We start from the raw sequence: 15602 nt of genomic DNA on the forward strand, positions 1-15602 counted from the left end.
TAAGAGAAAATTGGGCTCAGGGATGAAAATAGCCATTCTCAAAATTGGTCTCAATACATCAACAGAAACCAAAATCCACTAATCATGTTTTAAAGTCCAAAAACAGGACTACTCCTAATTAACTTTAGGCTATCATTCTCAACCTCATTTGAGCATTTACTTTGAACGTGCAAGACGTTAAATACTAAATCACTTGAGTGAACACTAATCTAATCATCACTCAAAAGATCGTTTTAGTCCAGAACAGATCAAGCAACAGTCATGCACAAAGCAGTAATCCTCGTTTGACCACAGGGAAATGAAGCCCAATTGTTACCACCGCTGACAAAGATCAAGAATCAAATCTACCTTGTAACAGCCCTGCTAGATGTAACTTTCAATTTGTTCTAAAGAGGTCCCAAAAGAACAAGACTCAAATAAAATATATTCTTAAATATGGTTTTAATACTCTTCTCCATTTCTGTACATCACAACACCAAGTTGCTGCTTGGGATCTTTCTGCAGAGGCTGTGGTGCATAAAAGCTGAAATCTACCCCTTTCTGTGAATTCAAAGATCACTTCCATTGCTGGAGAATACATTGGTCAAAGGAATACAAAATAAACACATTTTGGCATCATCTCCAAACTTAAATAGTAAACATTAAAACTACAAAAAGAGCTGCATACTTTCCAATGCATACTTCTTATACCAAGCAGTGGGATATTTGAAAAAGTAATATATATTTTTATATATATATCCTCGTTTTATGTATCAAAATTGCCCCATTTACACAGTTTACACAACCCAGTGCTGAAAGCATGGTCCACCACAACTCTCCCTCTTGGACAGGGACTGGAGAGGACAAGTAGAACACTGCAAATGTGCACGAACTCAATGTGAGTTCTACACATATCCTTGAGCACTGAAAATCTCAGAGGCCAAAATGAAAAAAAACAATTGCAATCATGTCATGAATACCATACAATATTCGGAACATCTTAATTCTACTTTACACAGTCAGCATAAGAAATCTGACTGCTTTGAAACGAAAAACATTTTTGGATATTTTGACAGAGAAACACGTTTCAGAATCTGCAAATAGATTTCAGTATTTGGAGGGTTTTTGAAAATATATTCTAATCTTAACAGTGAACAGAAGAGCATTGGTATGCTAGTTTTAAATTCACAAGTTTCTTGTGTATAACTGTGCTAAATTAAATATACATCTACTTAGAAAGATTTTGGGATCTGTGCACATTACCAGCACTACAAAGTAGCACAGGTCATTGCTCATATGGAATAGGAAGGTCTTGCTAATTAATGGCAATGGTGCTATGCATTAGATGTGTGTCACATCAAAATCTGATAATAGTGGCCTGTGAACTGTATTATACACATTCAAACCGAATAAGGAGTTGAATAAGGTAATCTGTGTTGTTGCAATCTGTACAATCAGACCCATCTTCCCGCATTATTTCATAAATACCACATTTCAACATAATCACAGGCATGTTGATTAAACAAAAACAAAAATCACTGCTTTCCTTTTGGTCTTCACTGGTTAGAAGAACTGGGATAGATTGATTCCAACATAGTGTCTGCTACAAGCAGTCACCAAATAAGATGCTGCTTGTGATCCAAAATATACAGTAACTTGTCACACCACTACTTTCCATGAACTCATTCCACTTTTGAGCGCTTAAATGTTTGAAATGTAATGCAATCCAATTAATAATCCTAATGACTAGTTTATTAACGTGATTGCTTCAGGCACGACATGGAATTTGCTAGACCCCGACCATTTTGATTTCAGTGAATTAGCTATTTAACAAGGCTCTTGACATTTGTTCCCCAATGATTTCTCAATCAAGTCATATCCAAGTTTATTAAGCTCCAGCCCGACCGACACCAATGCTCAAAGCCACACTTTGTACTAATATGACCTCATTCTGTACAGTTTTAATGTTCTATTTTTTATCTGTTAATAGATTGTAAGAAACCAGATTCCTGATAACCTCGTAACTAGAGAGAGAAAGAAGCAATTTCCTTGCTGACCCTCTTTGCGCTATGCAAACTAATAGGCTGAATTACCACACCAGAGGTTTAAGATGCAAGCCTTCGTCCACGCTCAACAAAAACCCAAACCCCACCAGATGTGTGATACCAGAGTTTCGTGAGTTGGTGGATGGCCGACTTCACTAGAATTTGGGATTGTTTCAAAAGAAACTCAGACATATCAATTTTCCGACACAGTCTGAAGATGGCATGACAGAGGCTGTGTTTTGCAGCATGATTGCAAGGGTGTACCCAGTTCAAGTCCATGCTGTACCAACAATAAACCCCAATATGGAGCAGATCCTATTAACCAATACACCTTCACCCAGATCAAAACTAAAGTTAAAGCTTGGTGGTTTTGCACTCACAAGCAACCAAAAGGCTGGCCTTACAAGAAAATGGGAACTCCTGTCTCCAACTTTCAAGACCAGTGCAGGAACAAAACCTGCTCAAGGATTGAATATTTATGACATTAATTATCACTAGGGCATATCTGGCGATACCCAGCAAACCGACAAGTCTGCTCAAGCATCCCCAATATATATTAATTCTTAATAAAAGGCATGTAGGATTCTTTGCAACTCTGCTCCCTCTACAACTCAGAAGTCCAAAAAATGCAAACCTGAAAATTTACCCCCACTACTTTAATTTGGAGATTAACATTAATTGCTTAAATCACAATAGGCATATTCTTCAATCTCCTCCTTAGGTACAACCATGTTTAGTGGTGTCCATGTAAACGGGGTCATTCACTACAGTTGGTCAAGACATCTAACTGCTTTAATGTAGAAACTCTTTCCAAGGGGGAAAACAGAGCTTATATCCAGTCAGCCTGCAGAAATGAAATTCAATAGCATTCCATTTTTATTATTTGCCTCTACATTTGGAGGTAAAAAATGTTTCCATTTCATAAAATACAACAGCAACAAAAATCCCATTGAAGTAAAAATTAAAAAAAAATGTCTCTCAAAAGATTAGTCCAAACTGGCATAAGGAACAGTAGTTTGGTGTTGCTGCTGTATTGACACTTTGACAAATCTATGTGTGTTATTTGTTTTTAAATTCACCATCTCCAATGTATTTAGATATCACGAGTTGTGATAATGTCTGTTCTAAGGCAGGGATTGATTATTCTGTTGTGGATCTTCACTTCTTGGGTTGGATGCTGGAGGGTTAGGCACCTGTAACCAGACCTGTTCCAGACTACCTAGTAGTCATCCAGGTCATAAAAGTCGTCCTCATCTCCTTGGTACTCCATTCCTTGAAAGTCCACACGGTATCGCAGAATACCTGGTAAAAAAACATTTATTATTGTGACGCCCTTCACAACCATCAGTCATATGGCATGGAAACAGGCCCTTCAGCCCACCTGCTCCATACCGACCAAGATGCCCCATCTACACTTGTCCCACCTGCCCTTGTTTGACTCGTATTCCTCTAAACCTTTCCTATCCATGCACTTGCCCAAATGCCTTTTCATTGGGCGGCACGGTAGCACAGCGGTAGAGTTGCTGCTTTACAGCGAATGCAGCGCCAGAGACTCAGGTTCGATCCTGACTACGGGTGCTGCACTGTAAGGAGTTTGTACGTTCTCCCCGTGACCTGCGTGGGTTTTCTCCGAGATCTTCGGTTTCCTCCCACACTCCAAAGACGTACAGGTATGTAGGTTAATTGGCTGGGTAAATGTAAAAATTGTCCCTAGTGGGTGTAGGATAGTGTTAATGTGCGGGGATCACTGGGCGGCACGGACTTGGTGGGCCGAAAAGGCCTGTTTCCGGCTGTATATATATGATATGATATGATATTGTTATAGTACTTGCCTCAACTACCTCCTCCAGCAGTTTGTTCCAAAAACCTACCAATTTGCAAACAATAACTTTCTAAAGTATAGTCATTATAATAGATGAAAGAGGCAGCTCATTAACATGAAGGAAGCTCCAAATTGCAATACAATGAATAGATTATCTATCTCATTATCAGTTGAGAGACTAATATTGGTCAGGACACTAGCGAGAACTTTCATGCTCTTATTTCACTCGGGCAAGCTATTAAAGGGGAGCAAGAACCAGCATTTCTTGCAAGAATTGTAGATAATTGCGAAATATCGATCAAAGGCTCTGGGAATGAGAGGGCAATAAATTTTCACTCGATAGGAAGGAACCTTTTTACATAAATACATTTGGAAAGAAAACCGTTTGACTGCACAATGGACTGATTAAAATGTCTCTATGGCCATGACTATTCTGGGCATCAGCTGATCCCAAATGTAAAATCTATAGAGCACTACGAGAATGATAAGCAGGCCCGAGTTATTTAAATATATCTCCTCATCAGAGCTCAGATTTACTGAACATGATCCTTGCCCATGTGTTATTTACAGAAATTAAATTAGGAGCACAAAGAAGAAACTTAGAAATAGCTTGATTAGTTAAGGGGTTGGTTAGCGGAACAAGGATATCTCATTCTCAAGATGAGAAAATATACATAGTTATAGTCATATGGTGATACAGCACACAGGCCTTTCTCGTCCAAAGTCATTCATGTAAGTCCAGGATGCCCATCTAAGATGGATCCATTTGGCCCAAATTCCTTAATTATCCCATCCATGTGCCTGTCCAAACTTTGTTAAATGTTGTTATTGTACCTGCCGCAACTACTCCCTCCCAGCAGCTCATCACATATGCACATCAATCTCTGTGTTAAACCATTGGGTTCCTATTAAATCCCAAACTTATGTCCTAGTTCTTGATTCCCCTAATCTGGGAAAAAGACTGCTTTCATCTTACTCATATCCTTCGTTGTTTTATACACCTCTATAACATTACCCCTCAGCCTCCTGTGCTTCAAATAGCCATAGCCTACCAGACATCTCCCTTTCACTCAGGTCCTCAAGTCTTGGCAACATCATAAATCTTCTGCTGATGACATCCTTCTGGCAGCAGGGTGACCAAAAGTGAACACAATACTTCAATAATTTTACTCCTCAATCACCCTACTCTAAAATTCTCTCCAGGGCCCCTGGTTTCACATGCCAAAACACATGACCTCATTTATTCGAATTTGACCCCATTTGCCATTCCTTGGCCCACTTGCCCAGCTGTTTACGATCCCTCTGTAGTTCTAGATAACCATCTTTGCTGTCCACAATACGACCTATTTATGTGTCACCTGCAAATTTACTAATCATACCTTGTATATTCTCATCCAAATCATTGATATAGATGACAAACAGCACCAATCCGAGACACACCTCCTGTCGTCACAGGCCTAGTCCGAAAAAACAAACTTCCACCACTACTCTGCTTAAATATCAAACCAATTCTGTATCATTTGGTAGCTCTCTCTAGATCCTATGTGATCTAACCTTCCAGAGCAGCCTACTTTGCAAAACCTTAAAGGTCTCGCTGGAGTTGAGATAGACCGTGGATAGACCGGACCCATGTCCCCTTTTTCCTGACCAGAACCTCAATTTCTGTTATCATTCATGTTTCCTTAACTCCTAACCAGCCTTGTCCTTCATTCCAGCAGGAACGTGCATACCTTGAACTCTCACCAACACATTCAAATGAATCCCACCTTCTGGCCATCCCTTTGCCCACAAACAGCCGACAATTAACTTCTGCAAGTTCCTATTTAATACCATCAAATCTGACATTGCCCCAATTTAGAACTTTAATGTGCACCAGCTTTGACCTTAACCATAATTATTTTGAAGCTGATATCATATCACATCATATATATACACAGCCGGAAACAGGCCTTTTCGGCCCTCCAAGTCCGTGCTGCCCAGTGATCCCCGCACATTAACACTATCCTACACCCACTAGGGACAATTTTTTTATTTAAAAAAAACAAAAAACATTTACCCAGCCAATTAACCTACATACCTGTACGTCTTTGGAGAACTGTGGTTGCTGGTCCCATTAGGAGGACATTAGGAGGATGCAATGTGACTTGGACAGGTTGTGTGAGTGGGCAGATGCAGCTTAATGTGGATAAATGTGGGGTTATCCACTTTGGTGGTATGAACTGAAAGGCAGATTATTATCTGAATTGTGTCAAGTTTGGAAATGGGGAAGTACAAAGTGATCTGGGTGTCCTTGATCATCAGTTACTTAAAGTTAACATGCAGGTACAGCAGGCAGTGAAGAAAGCTAATGGCACGTTGGCCTTTATGACACGAGGAGTTAAGTATTAGAGCAAAGAGGTCCTTCTGCAGTTGTACCGGGCCCTAGTGAGACCACACCTGGAGAACTGTGTGCAGTTTTGGTCTCCAAATTTGAGGAAGGATATTCTTGCTATTGAGGACGTGCAGTGTAGGTTCATTAGGTTAATTCCCGGAATGGCGGGACTGTCGTATGTTGAAAGATTGGAGCGACTAGGCTTGTATACACTGGAATTTAGAAGGATGAAAGGGGATCTTATTGAACATATACAATTATTAAGGGATTGGACACATTAGAGGCAGGAAACATGTTCCCAATGTTGGGGGAGTCCAGAACCAGGGGCCAGTTTAACAATAAGGGGTAGGCCATTTAGAACAGAGTTGAGGAAAAACTTTTTCAGTCAGAGAGTTGTAAATCTGTGGAATTCTCTGCCTCAGAAGGCAATGGAGGCCAATTCTCTGGATGTTTTCAAGAGAGAGCTAGATAGAGCTCTTAAAGATGGTATGGTATGGTCAGGGGGTATGGGGAGAAGGCAGGAACAGGGGACTGATTGTGAATGATCAGCCATGATCACATTGAATGGCAGTGCTGGCTCAAAGGGCCGAATGGCCTACTCCTGCACCTATTGTCTATTAACGCTTCAGTCACAGGTCCTTCCCAATTTCCTAAGAATAGTTCAACATTGCCCTCTCCCTTGTAGGGCCCTCTTTATATTGCCTGAGGAAACTCTCCTGAAAACATTTGACAAATTCCACCCCATCTAAACCTTTGGTATTATTGCAGCACTAGTCTATATTGGAAAAGTTAAAACCTCCTACCATGACAACCCTACAGACCCAGCTGTCTGCAATACCCAGCATATTAGTTCCTCTAATTTCTGTTAAGTATTTGGGGATTTACAGTACAATCCTAACAAGGTGATCGTCTCCTTTCCATTTCACAGCTTCACCCACATATCCCCATTGGACAAATAGCCACAGGCTATTCCATTTCTACTCCCTTTCCTAGTGATCACCTATCTACTTTCTGCCTGTACCATAGTTCTTTGGTTACTAGCTAACAGGAGATTTAATTTAATCCATATACAAAGTAATTACATTGTGAAGGCATGACTGGTTGCAACAGGGGAGGGGCAACAAGAAACAATTGCTATTTTCAAATTTAAGTATCTTTAACTTCCAAGACTTTGCAATAATCTTTCAGAAAGAGGCTAAGCTTAAGTAGGACTAAGGCTGGCCATAATCACCTCTGCAGGGAAGGGAGTGAACAAAATTGGAGGAAACCAGGTCCCCGTAAATAGTCAAGAGGGATTAGTAGGTGATTTTAAACTATGCCATGGGGAAGTGTCCAAACAAGACAAGATAGGACCCGAGCAAGGTCACAGATAGGACAAACACATGATAGTTAATCAAGAAGTCTAATGAAGCATAAGTTTGTAGTACGTACATTGGCGAGGATGCAAATGAGACACTGACGTCCTTCATGTTGTGATGTAATGTGCAAATGACCACAAGAAATTGCAGCAAATTGTGGACGCAGCCCAGACCAACACACAGACCAACCTCCTTTCCATTGACTCCATTTATACCTCACGCTGCCTTGGCAAGGCCAGCAGCATAATCAAGAACGAGTTGCCTCCTGGCCACTCCCCCTTCTTTCCTCTCCCTTCTGGCAAAATGTATACAAGTATGAAAACGCACACCTCAAGATTCAGGGACAGTTTCTTCCCAGCTGTTATCATGTAACATTCTGAACTGCTATCTACCTCTTTGTTGACCCTCAGACTACCTTTGCTCAGACTTTACTGGCTTTACCTAGCACTAAACATTATTCCCTTAACATGTATCTGTAACTGGCTCGATTGTAATCATGCAATGTCTTTCCACTGACTGGTTAGCACACAGCTTTTCACTGTACCTCGGTACATGTGACAATAAACTAAACAGACACTGAATAATAGGAGTGGGTATTGAACCTAAGTTGCAGCCAATGTTAGCCGTAGCCAAACTACATTCAGTTCAAGATGACAAGCAAAGAGAAGAGCCTGCTGCTTGCTGCTGGTACTGAGCCACACAACCACATACTGCCTGCTTATCTAATGAACAGTTCTGGATTGCATGTTTTGTTGTGTCTAAATTGTTTGCTTTTTAAATTAAAGTAATTTTCATTACTTTATGAACCACACTATTTGCAGCCTTGTTCTTGGAATCTTGATTGAACTCAAGACAACATTTACATCTGATGGCTTTGGTGATGCCGTCCCTACTCAAATATGCAAGAGAAGACACTAGAGTGGCCGCATTTGCAGTAGTGCGTTCGGTTTTGGTCACCCTGCAATAGGAAAAATGCCATTAAGCTGAAGAGAATGCAGAAGACTTATGATGTTGCCAGGACTTGAGGGGCTGAGTTGTAGGGAGAAAATGGGCAAACTAGGACTTCATTCCCAGGAGTGCAGGAGGCGATCTTATAGAGGTGTATAAAATCATGAGGGGAATTGATAGGGTGAATGCAGTGTATTTTACTCAGGGTAGGGGAATCAAGAACACAAGGACAAAGCCTTAAGGTGAGAGGGGAAAGATTTAATAGGAACCAGGGGCACAACATTTTCATTCAGAGGGTGGTGGGTATATGGAATGAGCTGCCAGAGGAGGTAGTTGAGGTACATTAACAACATTTAAAAGACACTAAAATTTTGGGTGGCACAGTGGTGGAGCAGTAGAGTTGTTGCTTTACAGTACCAGAGACCTGGGTCTGATCCTAACTACGAGTGCTGTCTGGATGGAGTTTGTACGTTCTTCCTGTGACACTAGGTTTTCTCCGGTTGCTCTGGTTTCCACCCACATTCCAAAGATGTACAGGCCGGTAGATTAATTGGCTTCAGTAAATTCTAAAATTGTTCCTAGTATGTAGTATCGTGATACAGGGTGATCGCTAGTCAGCATGGACTCTGTGGGCTCAAGGATCTGTTTCTGTGCTATATCTCAGAGTCTAAAAAAATGGTTTAAAAGGGATATGGGCCAAATGTAGACAAATGGGACTAAGTTAGGTGGGGCATCTTGGTCGGCATGGACGTGTTGGACTGAACGGCCCATTTCTGTGCTGCATGACTACGACTCCAAGCCCATTTTAGCACTGGTCAGGGTATTTTTTTGAAAGATACAAATTGTTACATATAAAACAAACAGTTATTCTCTAACTTCGTCCATTATTTTGCCCTTTTTCACAGCTTCAAAATTAGGTCAAATCTTGAACACCCCAATTTGACACAGTGTTAGATATTTGTGGGGAGGGAATAGGAGCAGGCAATTATATTAGCTGCAGCTACTCATTTACATCCAGGCAACAAACAAAAATATTCTAAAGTTATGATGCTCTTTAATTCCAACACTTTTGTTAGCTTGATTTAATGCCCTACATTGACAGTGTGATTTTTCCAATGTCGCTTGATTCTGTTAGAAAGTACCTAAATTAACAAAATAGTTGTGCTGCAATAATTGATAGTCGTCCCCCACATGTATCTCCTTAGCAGTATTTTGCAATATACCTAACTTTCTCTGTGATTATCTTAGTTATAAATCAGCTCAACTATTAATCTTAGACTGAATGCACTGGACTGGTAAATGACATGGATGGAAAAGTAGGCCACAGATAGAGTCTCTGAGATTCTATACAAGCCATCAGCAGACAAGCTGTCCAATTCACAGTTGAAGATACAAGTCTTACCACCAATCCCACCAAAGCCTTTCACAAACTGGGATCCTTCCTGCGATTTGTCTGTAACGATCTCCAGTGTAGCTCCAAATTTTTTGTAGTTGTTGGCAAACCATTCCAGGAGGGGCATGCTTTCTATCAGCTCATGTTCCTGTCCAGTCTAAATTTTTATTTTTAAAAAGAAAATTGAAATGTTTACTTTGTCAATTAAATGAAACCTGAACTATATTTTAAGTTTGCGCAATTTAACATCATACATTCTGGACTAATAATTTAACTTTTATCTCATTCACAAGTCTCAGTTATGTAAAAAGTATACAAAATGATCAGTGCCGCCAACCACTTCATCAGTTCTTACCCATGAATAACTCACCGTTTAACATAGCCACTAACATTTTGCTGACATATAAAGGGAAGGATTTCAATTAAAGATTACAGCATTATTGGTATTGTCACTCAACAATGCAAACCTATTCGATACAAGCCAAGTTGGATCCAAAATTGGTTTTGTAATAGGAGAGAGTGATGGTGGAGGGTTGCTTTTGTAACAAGGAGCCTTTGACTGTTGGTGTACCGGTATGCAGAGGTGTTGGGACCCTTGCTGTTCGAAGAAGGTATAATTAGTAAGTTCATAGATGACAAATTGATACATGGTGATGCACATTGGAAAGACTAAAGTTATGAAAATGCCCATAAATGGCAGGGTCCAAGGGAGCAGTGACCTTGAAGTACAAATGCCCGGATAAGAGGAAGTGTTGTTTTCATTAGATGGGCCAAGAATACAAGAGAGGCATGAGATGGATCTGGCAGGCAAGGTGAAGTGAAATCCCCAAAGAACTCTACACACTAGAGACAAATTACAATCTTTACCGAAGCCAATTAACCTACAAACCTGTATGTCTTTGGAATATGGGAGAAAACTGGAGTGCCCTGGGAAAACCCACGTGGTCACAGGGCGACCATACAAACTTCGTAAAGACAGCACCCATGGTAGGATTAAATCAGGGTGGTGCTGTAAGGCAGCAACTCAACCGTTGTGCCACCATGCCGTCACTAGGGCCCTGGAGAGTATCAAAGAACAGAGGGACAAGAGTGTACAAGTAGTACATAGTTCCTTAAAAATGACATGACAGTTAGACAGGGTGATGAAGCCAAAGTTTGGCATCATGCCCTTCATGAGTCAGGGCATTGGGTACCAGAATTAGGACAATATGTTGCAATTGTACAAGGCTGTGAGAGACCACATTTGCAGTATTGTTTACAATTTTGGTTACCCTGCTACAGGAAAGATGTCATTAAGCTGGTCAAAGTACAAAGATGAATGTGGCCACGCCTCAAGGGCAGAGCATAGGGAGAGGTTGGACAGGTTCAAACTTTATTCCGGAGAGCACAGGAGACTGAGGGGTGACCTTAGAAAGACAGATAAAATAAGGAGAGGCAGAGATAAGGCGAACGTAATTTTTTTCCCAGGGAAGAATCAAGAACAAGAGAGCATGGTTTACGGTGAGAGAGGAAAGATTTAAAAGGGACCCACGGGTTGATTTCTTTACTCAAAGGGTGGTGCTCATGGAATGAGCTGCCAGGGAAGCTGTAGAGGCAGCTACAACAACATTTAAGACATTGAGAGAAGAACATGGAATGGAAAAGATTTAACAGGATATGGGCCTAATACAGACAAATGGGTTTTGCTGAATAGCCCTCCATCCCATTTAGCCCAGTACCAGGTCTTTAAAAAAAACTAATTGAAACTTTACTTAGTCTCTGTAACTTCATTTCTGTTTGTGCTCAAAATAAAATGGTGTTTCTTGTGAGTTGCAATTCAAAACATTTTGGATTAAGTAGTTGGTGTACCTTTCAGGAATAAAAACCCACACTCCACTTGCTTAAGTTTTCCTCCTCTGGCAATTTACTACAATAGTTCTAACCTGGTCATCTATACAAATGTTTCTTCCTTGGTTGCTATTAACTGTTTTCCCCTCCAGTTATGCACCAGGAAATAATGCATGGTGTTCAGACATTAAATGAACATACCAACCACAAGTGACTGTACACAACAAAAAGTCAACAGCATCTCAGGAAGACAAATGTACATTCAAATGGAAGGTAGACACAAAATGCTGGAGTAACTCAGCGGGACCGGCAGCATCTCTAGGGAGAAGGAATGGGTGACGTTTTGGGTCGAGACCCTTCTTTTCTCTCCAGAGATGCTGCCTGGCCAGCTGAGTCACTCCAGCATTTTGTGTCTACCTTCGGTTTAAACCAGCATCTGCAGTTCTTTTCTACACACTAGTACATTCAAATGTTTTGCAATGGTGCCTTTTACAAGAGTCTTGCTCCCATTAGCCACCAAATTGAAGCCCTAATGTTTTTAACTAGACAAAGCTTTGAAAGAAAAGCAAAACACAAAGCAGTCAGCTCTTTTATAACTGCTGCACAGAATGAAATCGTACCTCTTTGTCCGTGAAATGGGATTTATCCTTCTCTTGTTCCGGTGTCAGATACAAGATTTTCTCTTCTGGGAAATAAAGGATACAGTGAAGCTGTCTATTCATCCAATTGACATTACAAACTACATTTAGTCTTAATTTTCAGATATTCAATTTATGTGGACATTCAATATGACAAGAATTGACAATGAAAAGATCTGCAATTACCTTCTGTGCCATGACAGCGGAGTACGTATCGCATAATATCCAGATTTTCATAAACTATCAGGATCTCAACTGCACCCATCTCCAATGCTTTAAGTGTGTCATCTACTCCAAAGCAGTACTTCCCTGTATCTTGGCTAATTTCATCAAAGTATCGCCCTGATGAAATTAAAAAACATTACACACTGCTCAAGCTAAGCATTCTAACCCATATCAATTAAACATTTTAAAAATGCACGTGCCAACAAAATAACAGCTCCCAAGGCTCTTATGGACAACGTGCTGCTTAAAAGAGTCCACATATATGGAAGCCAGGCAAGATCAGACCATGTTCTGTTTAATGCTCAATGGCCCCAGAGAAACAACAACTGAGATGATTGGTGCCTACAACTGGCCTTTACATAGTATAACAGAAATACTACCAGTAATATTGTACAAATTGTTTCATCTGTAACATAGGAACTATTACAATTTGAAATCGGCTGATTTGTCATAAAAGCATAAGTGCACAATCTATGGTGATAGCATGAACAATACGCTGCACTACTCAAGGTTTGGCATTCAATTAAGACATCATGTGAAGGATATAAAAGGTTTCATTGAAGATTGGAGTACAAGAACCATCTTCAGCAATCACACCAAAATTTGTTCCTTAATTGACAAGAAACCATCATCATCTTGTCATTATCATACTGTGGTTTGCAACAGCGGAATTCAATAACCAAGTTCATCACAAAACATTTGGGAATTTTTAAAAAAGCTGTTCATAAAGCACCATGGCCATTCAGAGATTGTGAAAGGGATGTACAAGTGCAAGCGAAACTTATCCAATCAATTGGTGTTGAATTGCACCAGGAATTTCTCACCTATTAGTTTCTTCTCCTGGATGAACTTCACACTGGATAAGACTTCAGCTGACAGCTCAATTGCTTGATTAAAACCATTCTCACCTCCATAGGAGATGTCCACCAGTTTTAGTACTTTGCTCTGCAATCGCTGTGTAGAAACACACATAACAACAATTACAGCTTGAATGAAAATGCAAACACAAAGTTGTACTAGAAAGCAGCACGGTATCTCAATTGCAACAAATATCTTTGTGGCTCTTGTCCCAAACAAAAGGATGAGGGGGCTGAAAACAATGAGGTATCAAAGTTTTGTGTGGTGAGAAATCATATATAGTCCAAGTAATACTGGTAGGAGGGTCCACAAAATTATTTCATGTTATTTATCATCAGAATACAGCTGTGAAAAATGATACTAAAATCTCGCCGACTTACTTTTACAAATGAAATTCAAAATTCAGATGTTAAGAATCTGAAGTGCTAGAAACACTCCGGTCTGGCAGCATCTGTGGATAGGTGATGGGGTTAACATTTCAGCTCAGAGTCTTAACATTAATTTGGTTTCTCTTTTTACAGACACTGCCCAAATTGCTGAGTGTTTTTAGTAATTTAAACATTGGTCTGACTAGAGCTTTATTAGCAAAGCAACAAAACTTATTAGGAGTGGCCTATCCCAGGCTCTAGCTGAGAGAGTGGTGGCCGAGGTTGCTATTGTGGCAGACCAGAATTTCAGAAAGATGGAATCGAATATTTGGAAGCTCTGAATTCAGTGGTGTCAGCCAATTCTCTTCCCAGCATTAGTATCAAACTCTTCACAGGACAGTACATCTCTAACTTCCACACCTGTAGAGAAATGCAGGAGTTAGAGTTAAGCTGCTGGCACATCCAAAATCTTGCTGCTCCGTTGGATTCAACACAACCATTCCTGCGGCCCTGCATAGCAACATGTTCTCTACAGCTATCCCATGAAGCAGAGCCTTGATCGAGCACTGACTTAGCCTTAAGCGATGAACCCTGAGCCCAACACAGAGACTGTTCCGACTGCATAGGATAGTGAGTCATTTAATATATCTGAAGACCAGCTACCATTAAAAAACAGCTTGAAGGTTAAAAACAACGAAGTAAAAATTAACAAGCAGAGAATGTATTTAAACATTCATTTAAGTGCTACAAGTTAAAACCATTAATATTTAACAAACCAATTACCTTTCCACACAGATCGGAAACCCAATTTAAAACAACGCTGGGGGTCAGATACAAAGTGCATGCAGACCGTCAATTAAGCACAACTGAGCTCTATAGCTCTGCAGATAGGCACAAAACGCTGGAGTAACTCAGCGGGTCAGACAGCATCTCTGGATAGAAGGTATGGGTGATGTTTTGGATCGAGACCCTTGTTCAGACACTCTTCAGACACTGTGACAAGATCAGAATGGCATAACTCGATTTCCAACGAGTTACATGTTGCAACATGCAAATACAGCCGTAGGGTAGACGACACTGGCTGCTCACTATTGAACTGCCAACAAAAAATAAGAATATTTCAGCCCAGTCACATTGAAACATATTTTACAATTCTGTCAGAGGGAAAATATTGTTCCTTGACAAAGCACGATGTTGTGAATAATGGTCTTCACAGCGGGGTGAAAATACAACGTGACATTCTCCGGGAAAACAAAAAGAGTTGAACATGCAGTTTAAGGAAATAGCATTGGGAAAATTGAAACTATGCCCCAAAGCCAGGAACTTTTAAGAAATGGATGAGGAAATTCCAAATGCTTTCACCACTATTTTCCACTGTTACATTAAGAAAACCTTGGTGTAGAAAGTTTCCCAAGTCAATTAATGTCCTTTACTTTAACCATGACTTCTGATCATTGCTTTTCTTTGCCTATATTCTCTTTAATGAAGCCATATTGTTCCTTTAATCAATAGCTACCATTCCTCCTCTTTTAGTTCCATATATTTCTGATTTTGCACCCTAAATCCTCATTTAAAACCAGTTGCAATCATGAATTTGTAATGAACCTGTAGGGGTTCCAAATTTCAAATCACTCACTGTCTGGCACCAACAAAACTGAAATCAAAATTAAACTCGGGAGAAAAAGCAAAATGCAGAGTGGAAGTTAACATCTGTATACTAAAACTCGCATTTGTTTGTTTGTTTGTTCCTGAACTACAGCCAAAACAGTA

At 40.2% G+C, this 15602-nt stretch overlaps 1 protein-coding gene across 2 annotated transcripts in view; it reads right to left on the reverse strand.

Moving 5' to 3' along the window:
• Window positions 1-442: 442 nt before the first annotated feature.
• Window positions 443-15602, reverse strand: part of LOC144600237 (eukaryotic peptide chain release factor subunit 1) — a 41244-nt gene continuing 26084 nt past the window's right edge. For both annotated transcript variants that reach the window (XM_078411787.1, XM_078411788.1), the window contains 5 exons: window positions 13431-13560; window positions 12568-12723; window positions 12364-12428; window positions 9926-10073; window positions 443-3326 (listed from right to left, as the gene is read on the reverse strand). In XM_078411787.1, the coding sequence (XP_078267913.1) occupies window positions 3244-3326; window positions 9926-10073; window positions 12364-12428; window positions 12568-12723; window positions 13431-13560 (582 nt within the window). In that variant the 3' untranslated portion in view covers window positions 443-3243. The remainder of the gene's footprint in view (window positions 3327-9925; window positions 10074-12363; window positions 12429-12567; window positions 12724-13430; window positions 13561-15602) is intronic.

The sequence above is a fragment of the Rhinoraja longicauda genome, chromosome 14 (genome assembly GCF_053455715.1).
Source record: "Rhinoraja longicauda isolate Sanriku21f chromosome 14, sRhiLon1.1, whole genome shotgun sequence".
NCBI lineage: Eukaryota > Metazoa > Chordata > Chondrichthyes > Rajiformes > Arhynchobatidae > Rhinoraja > Rhinoraja longicauda.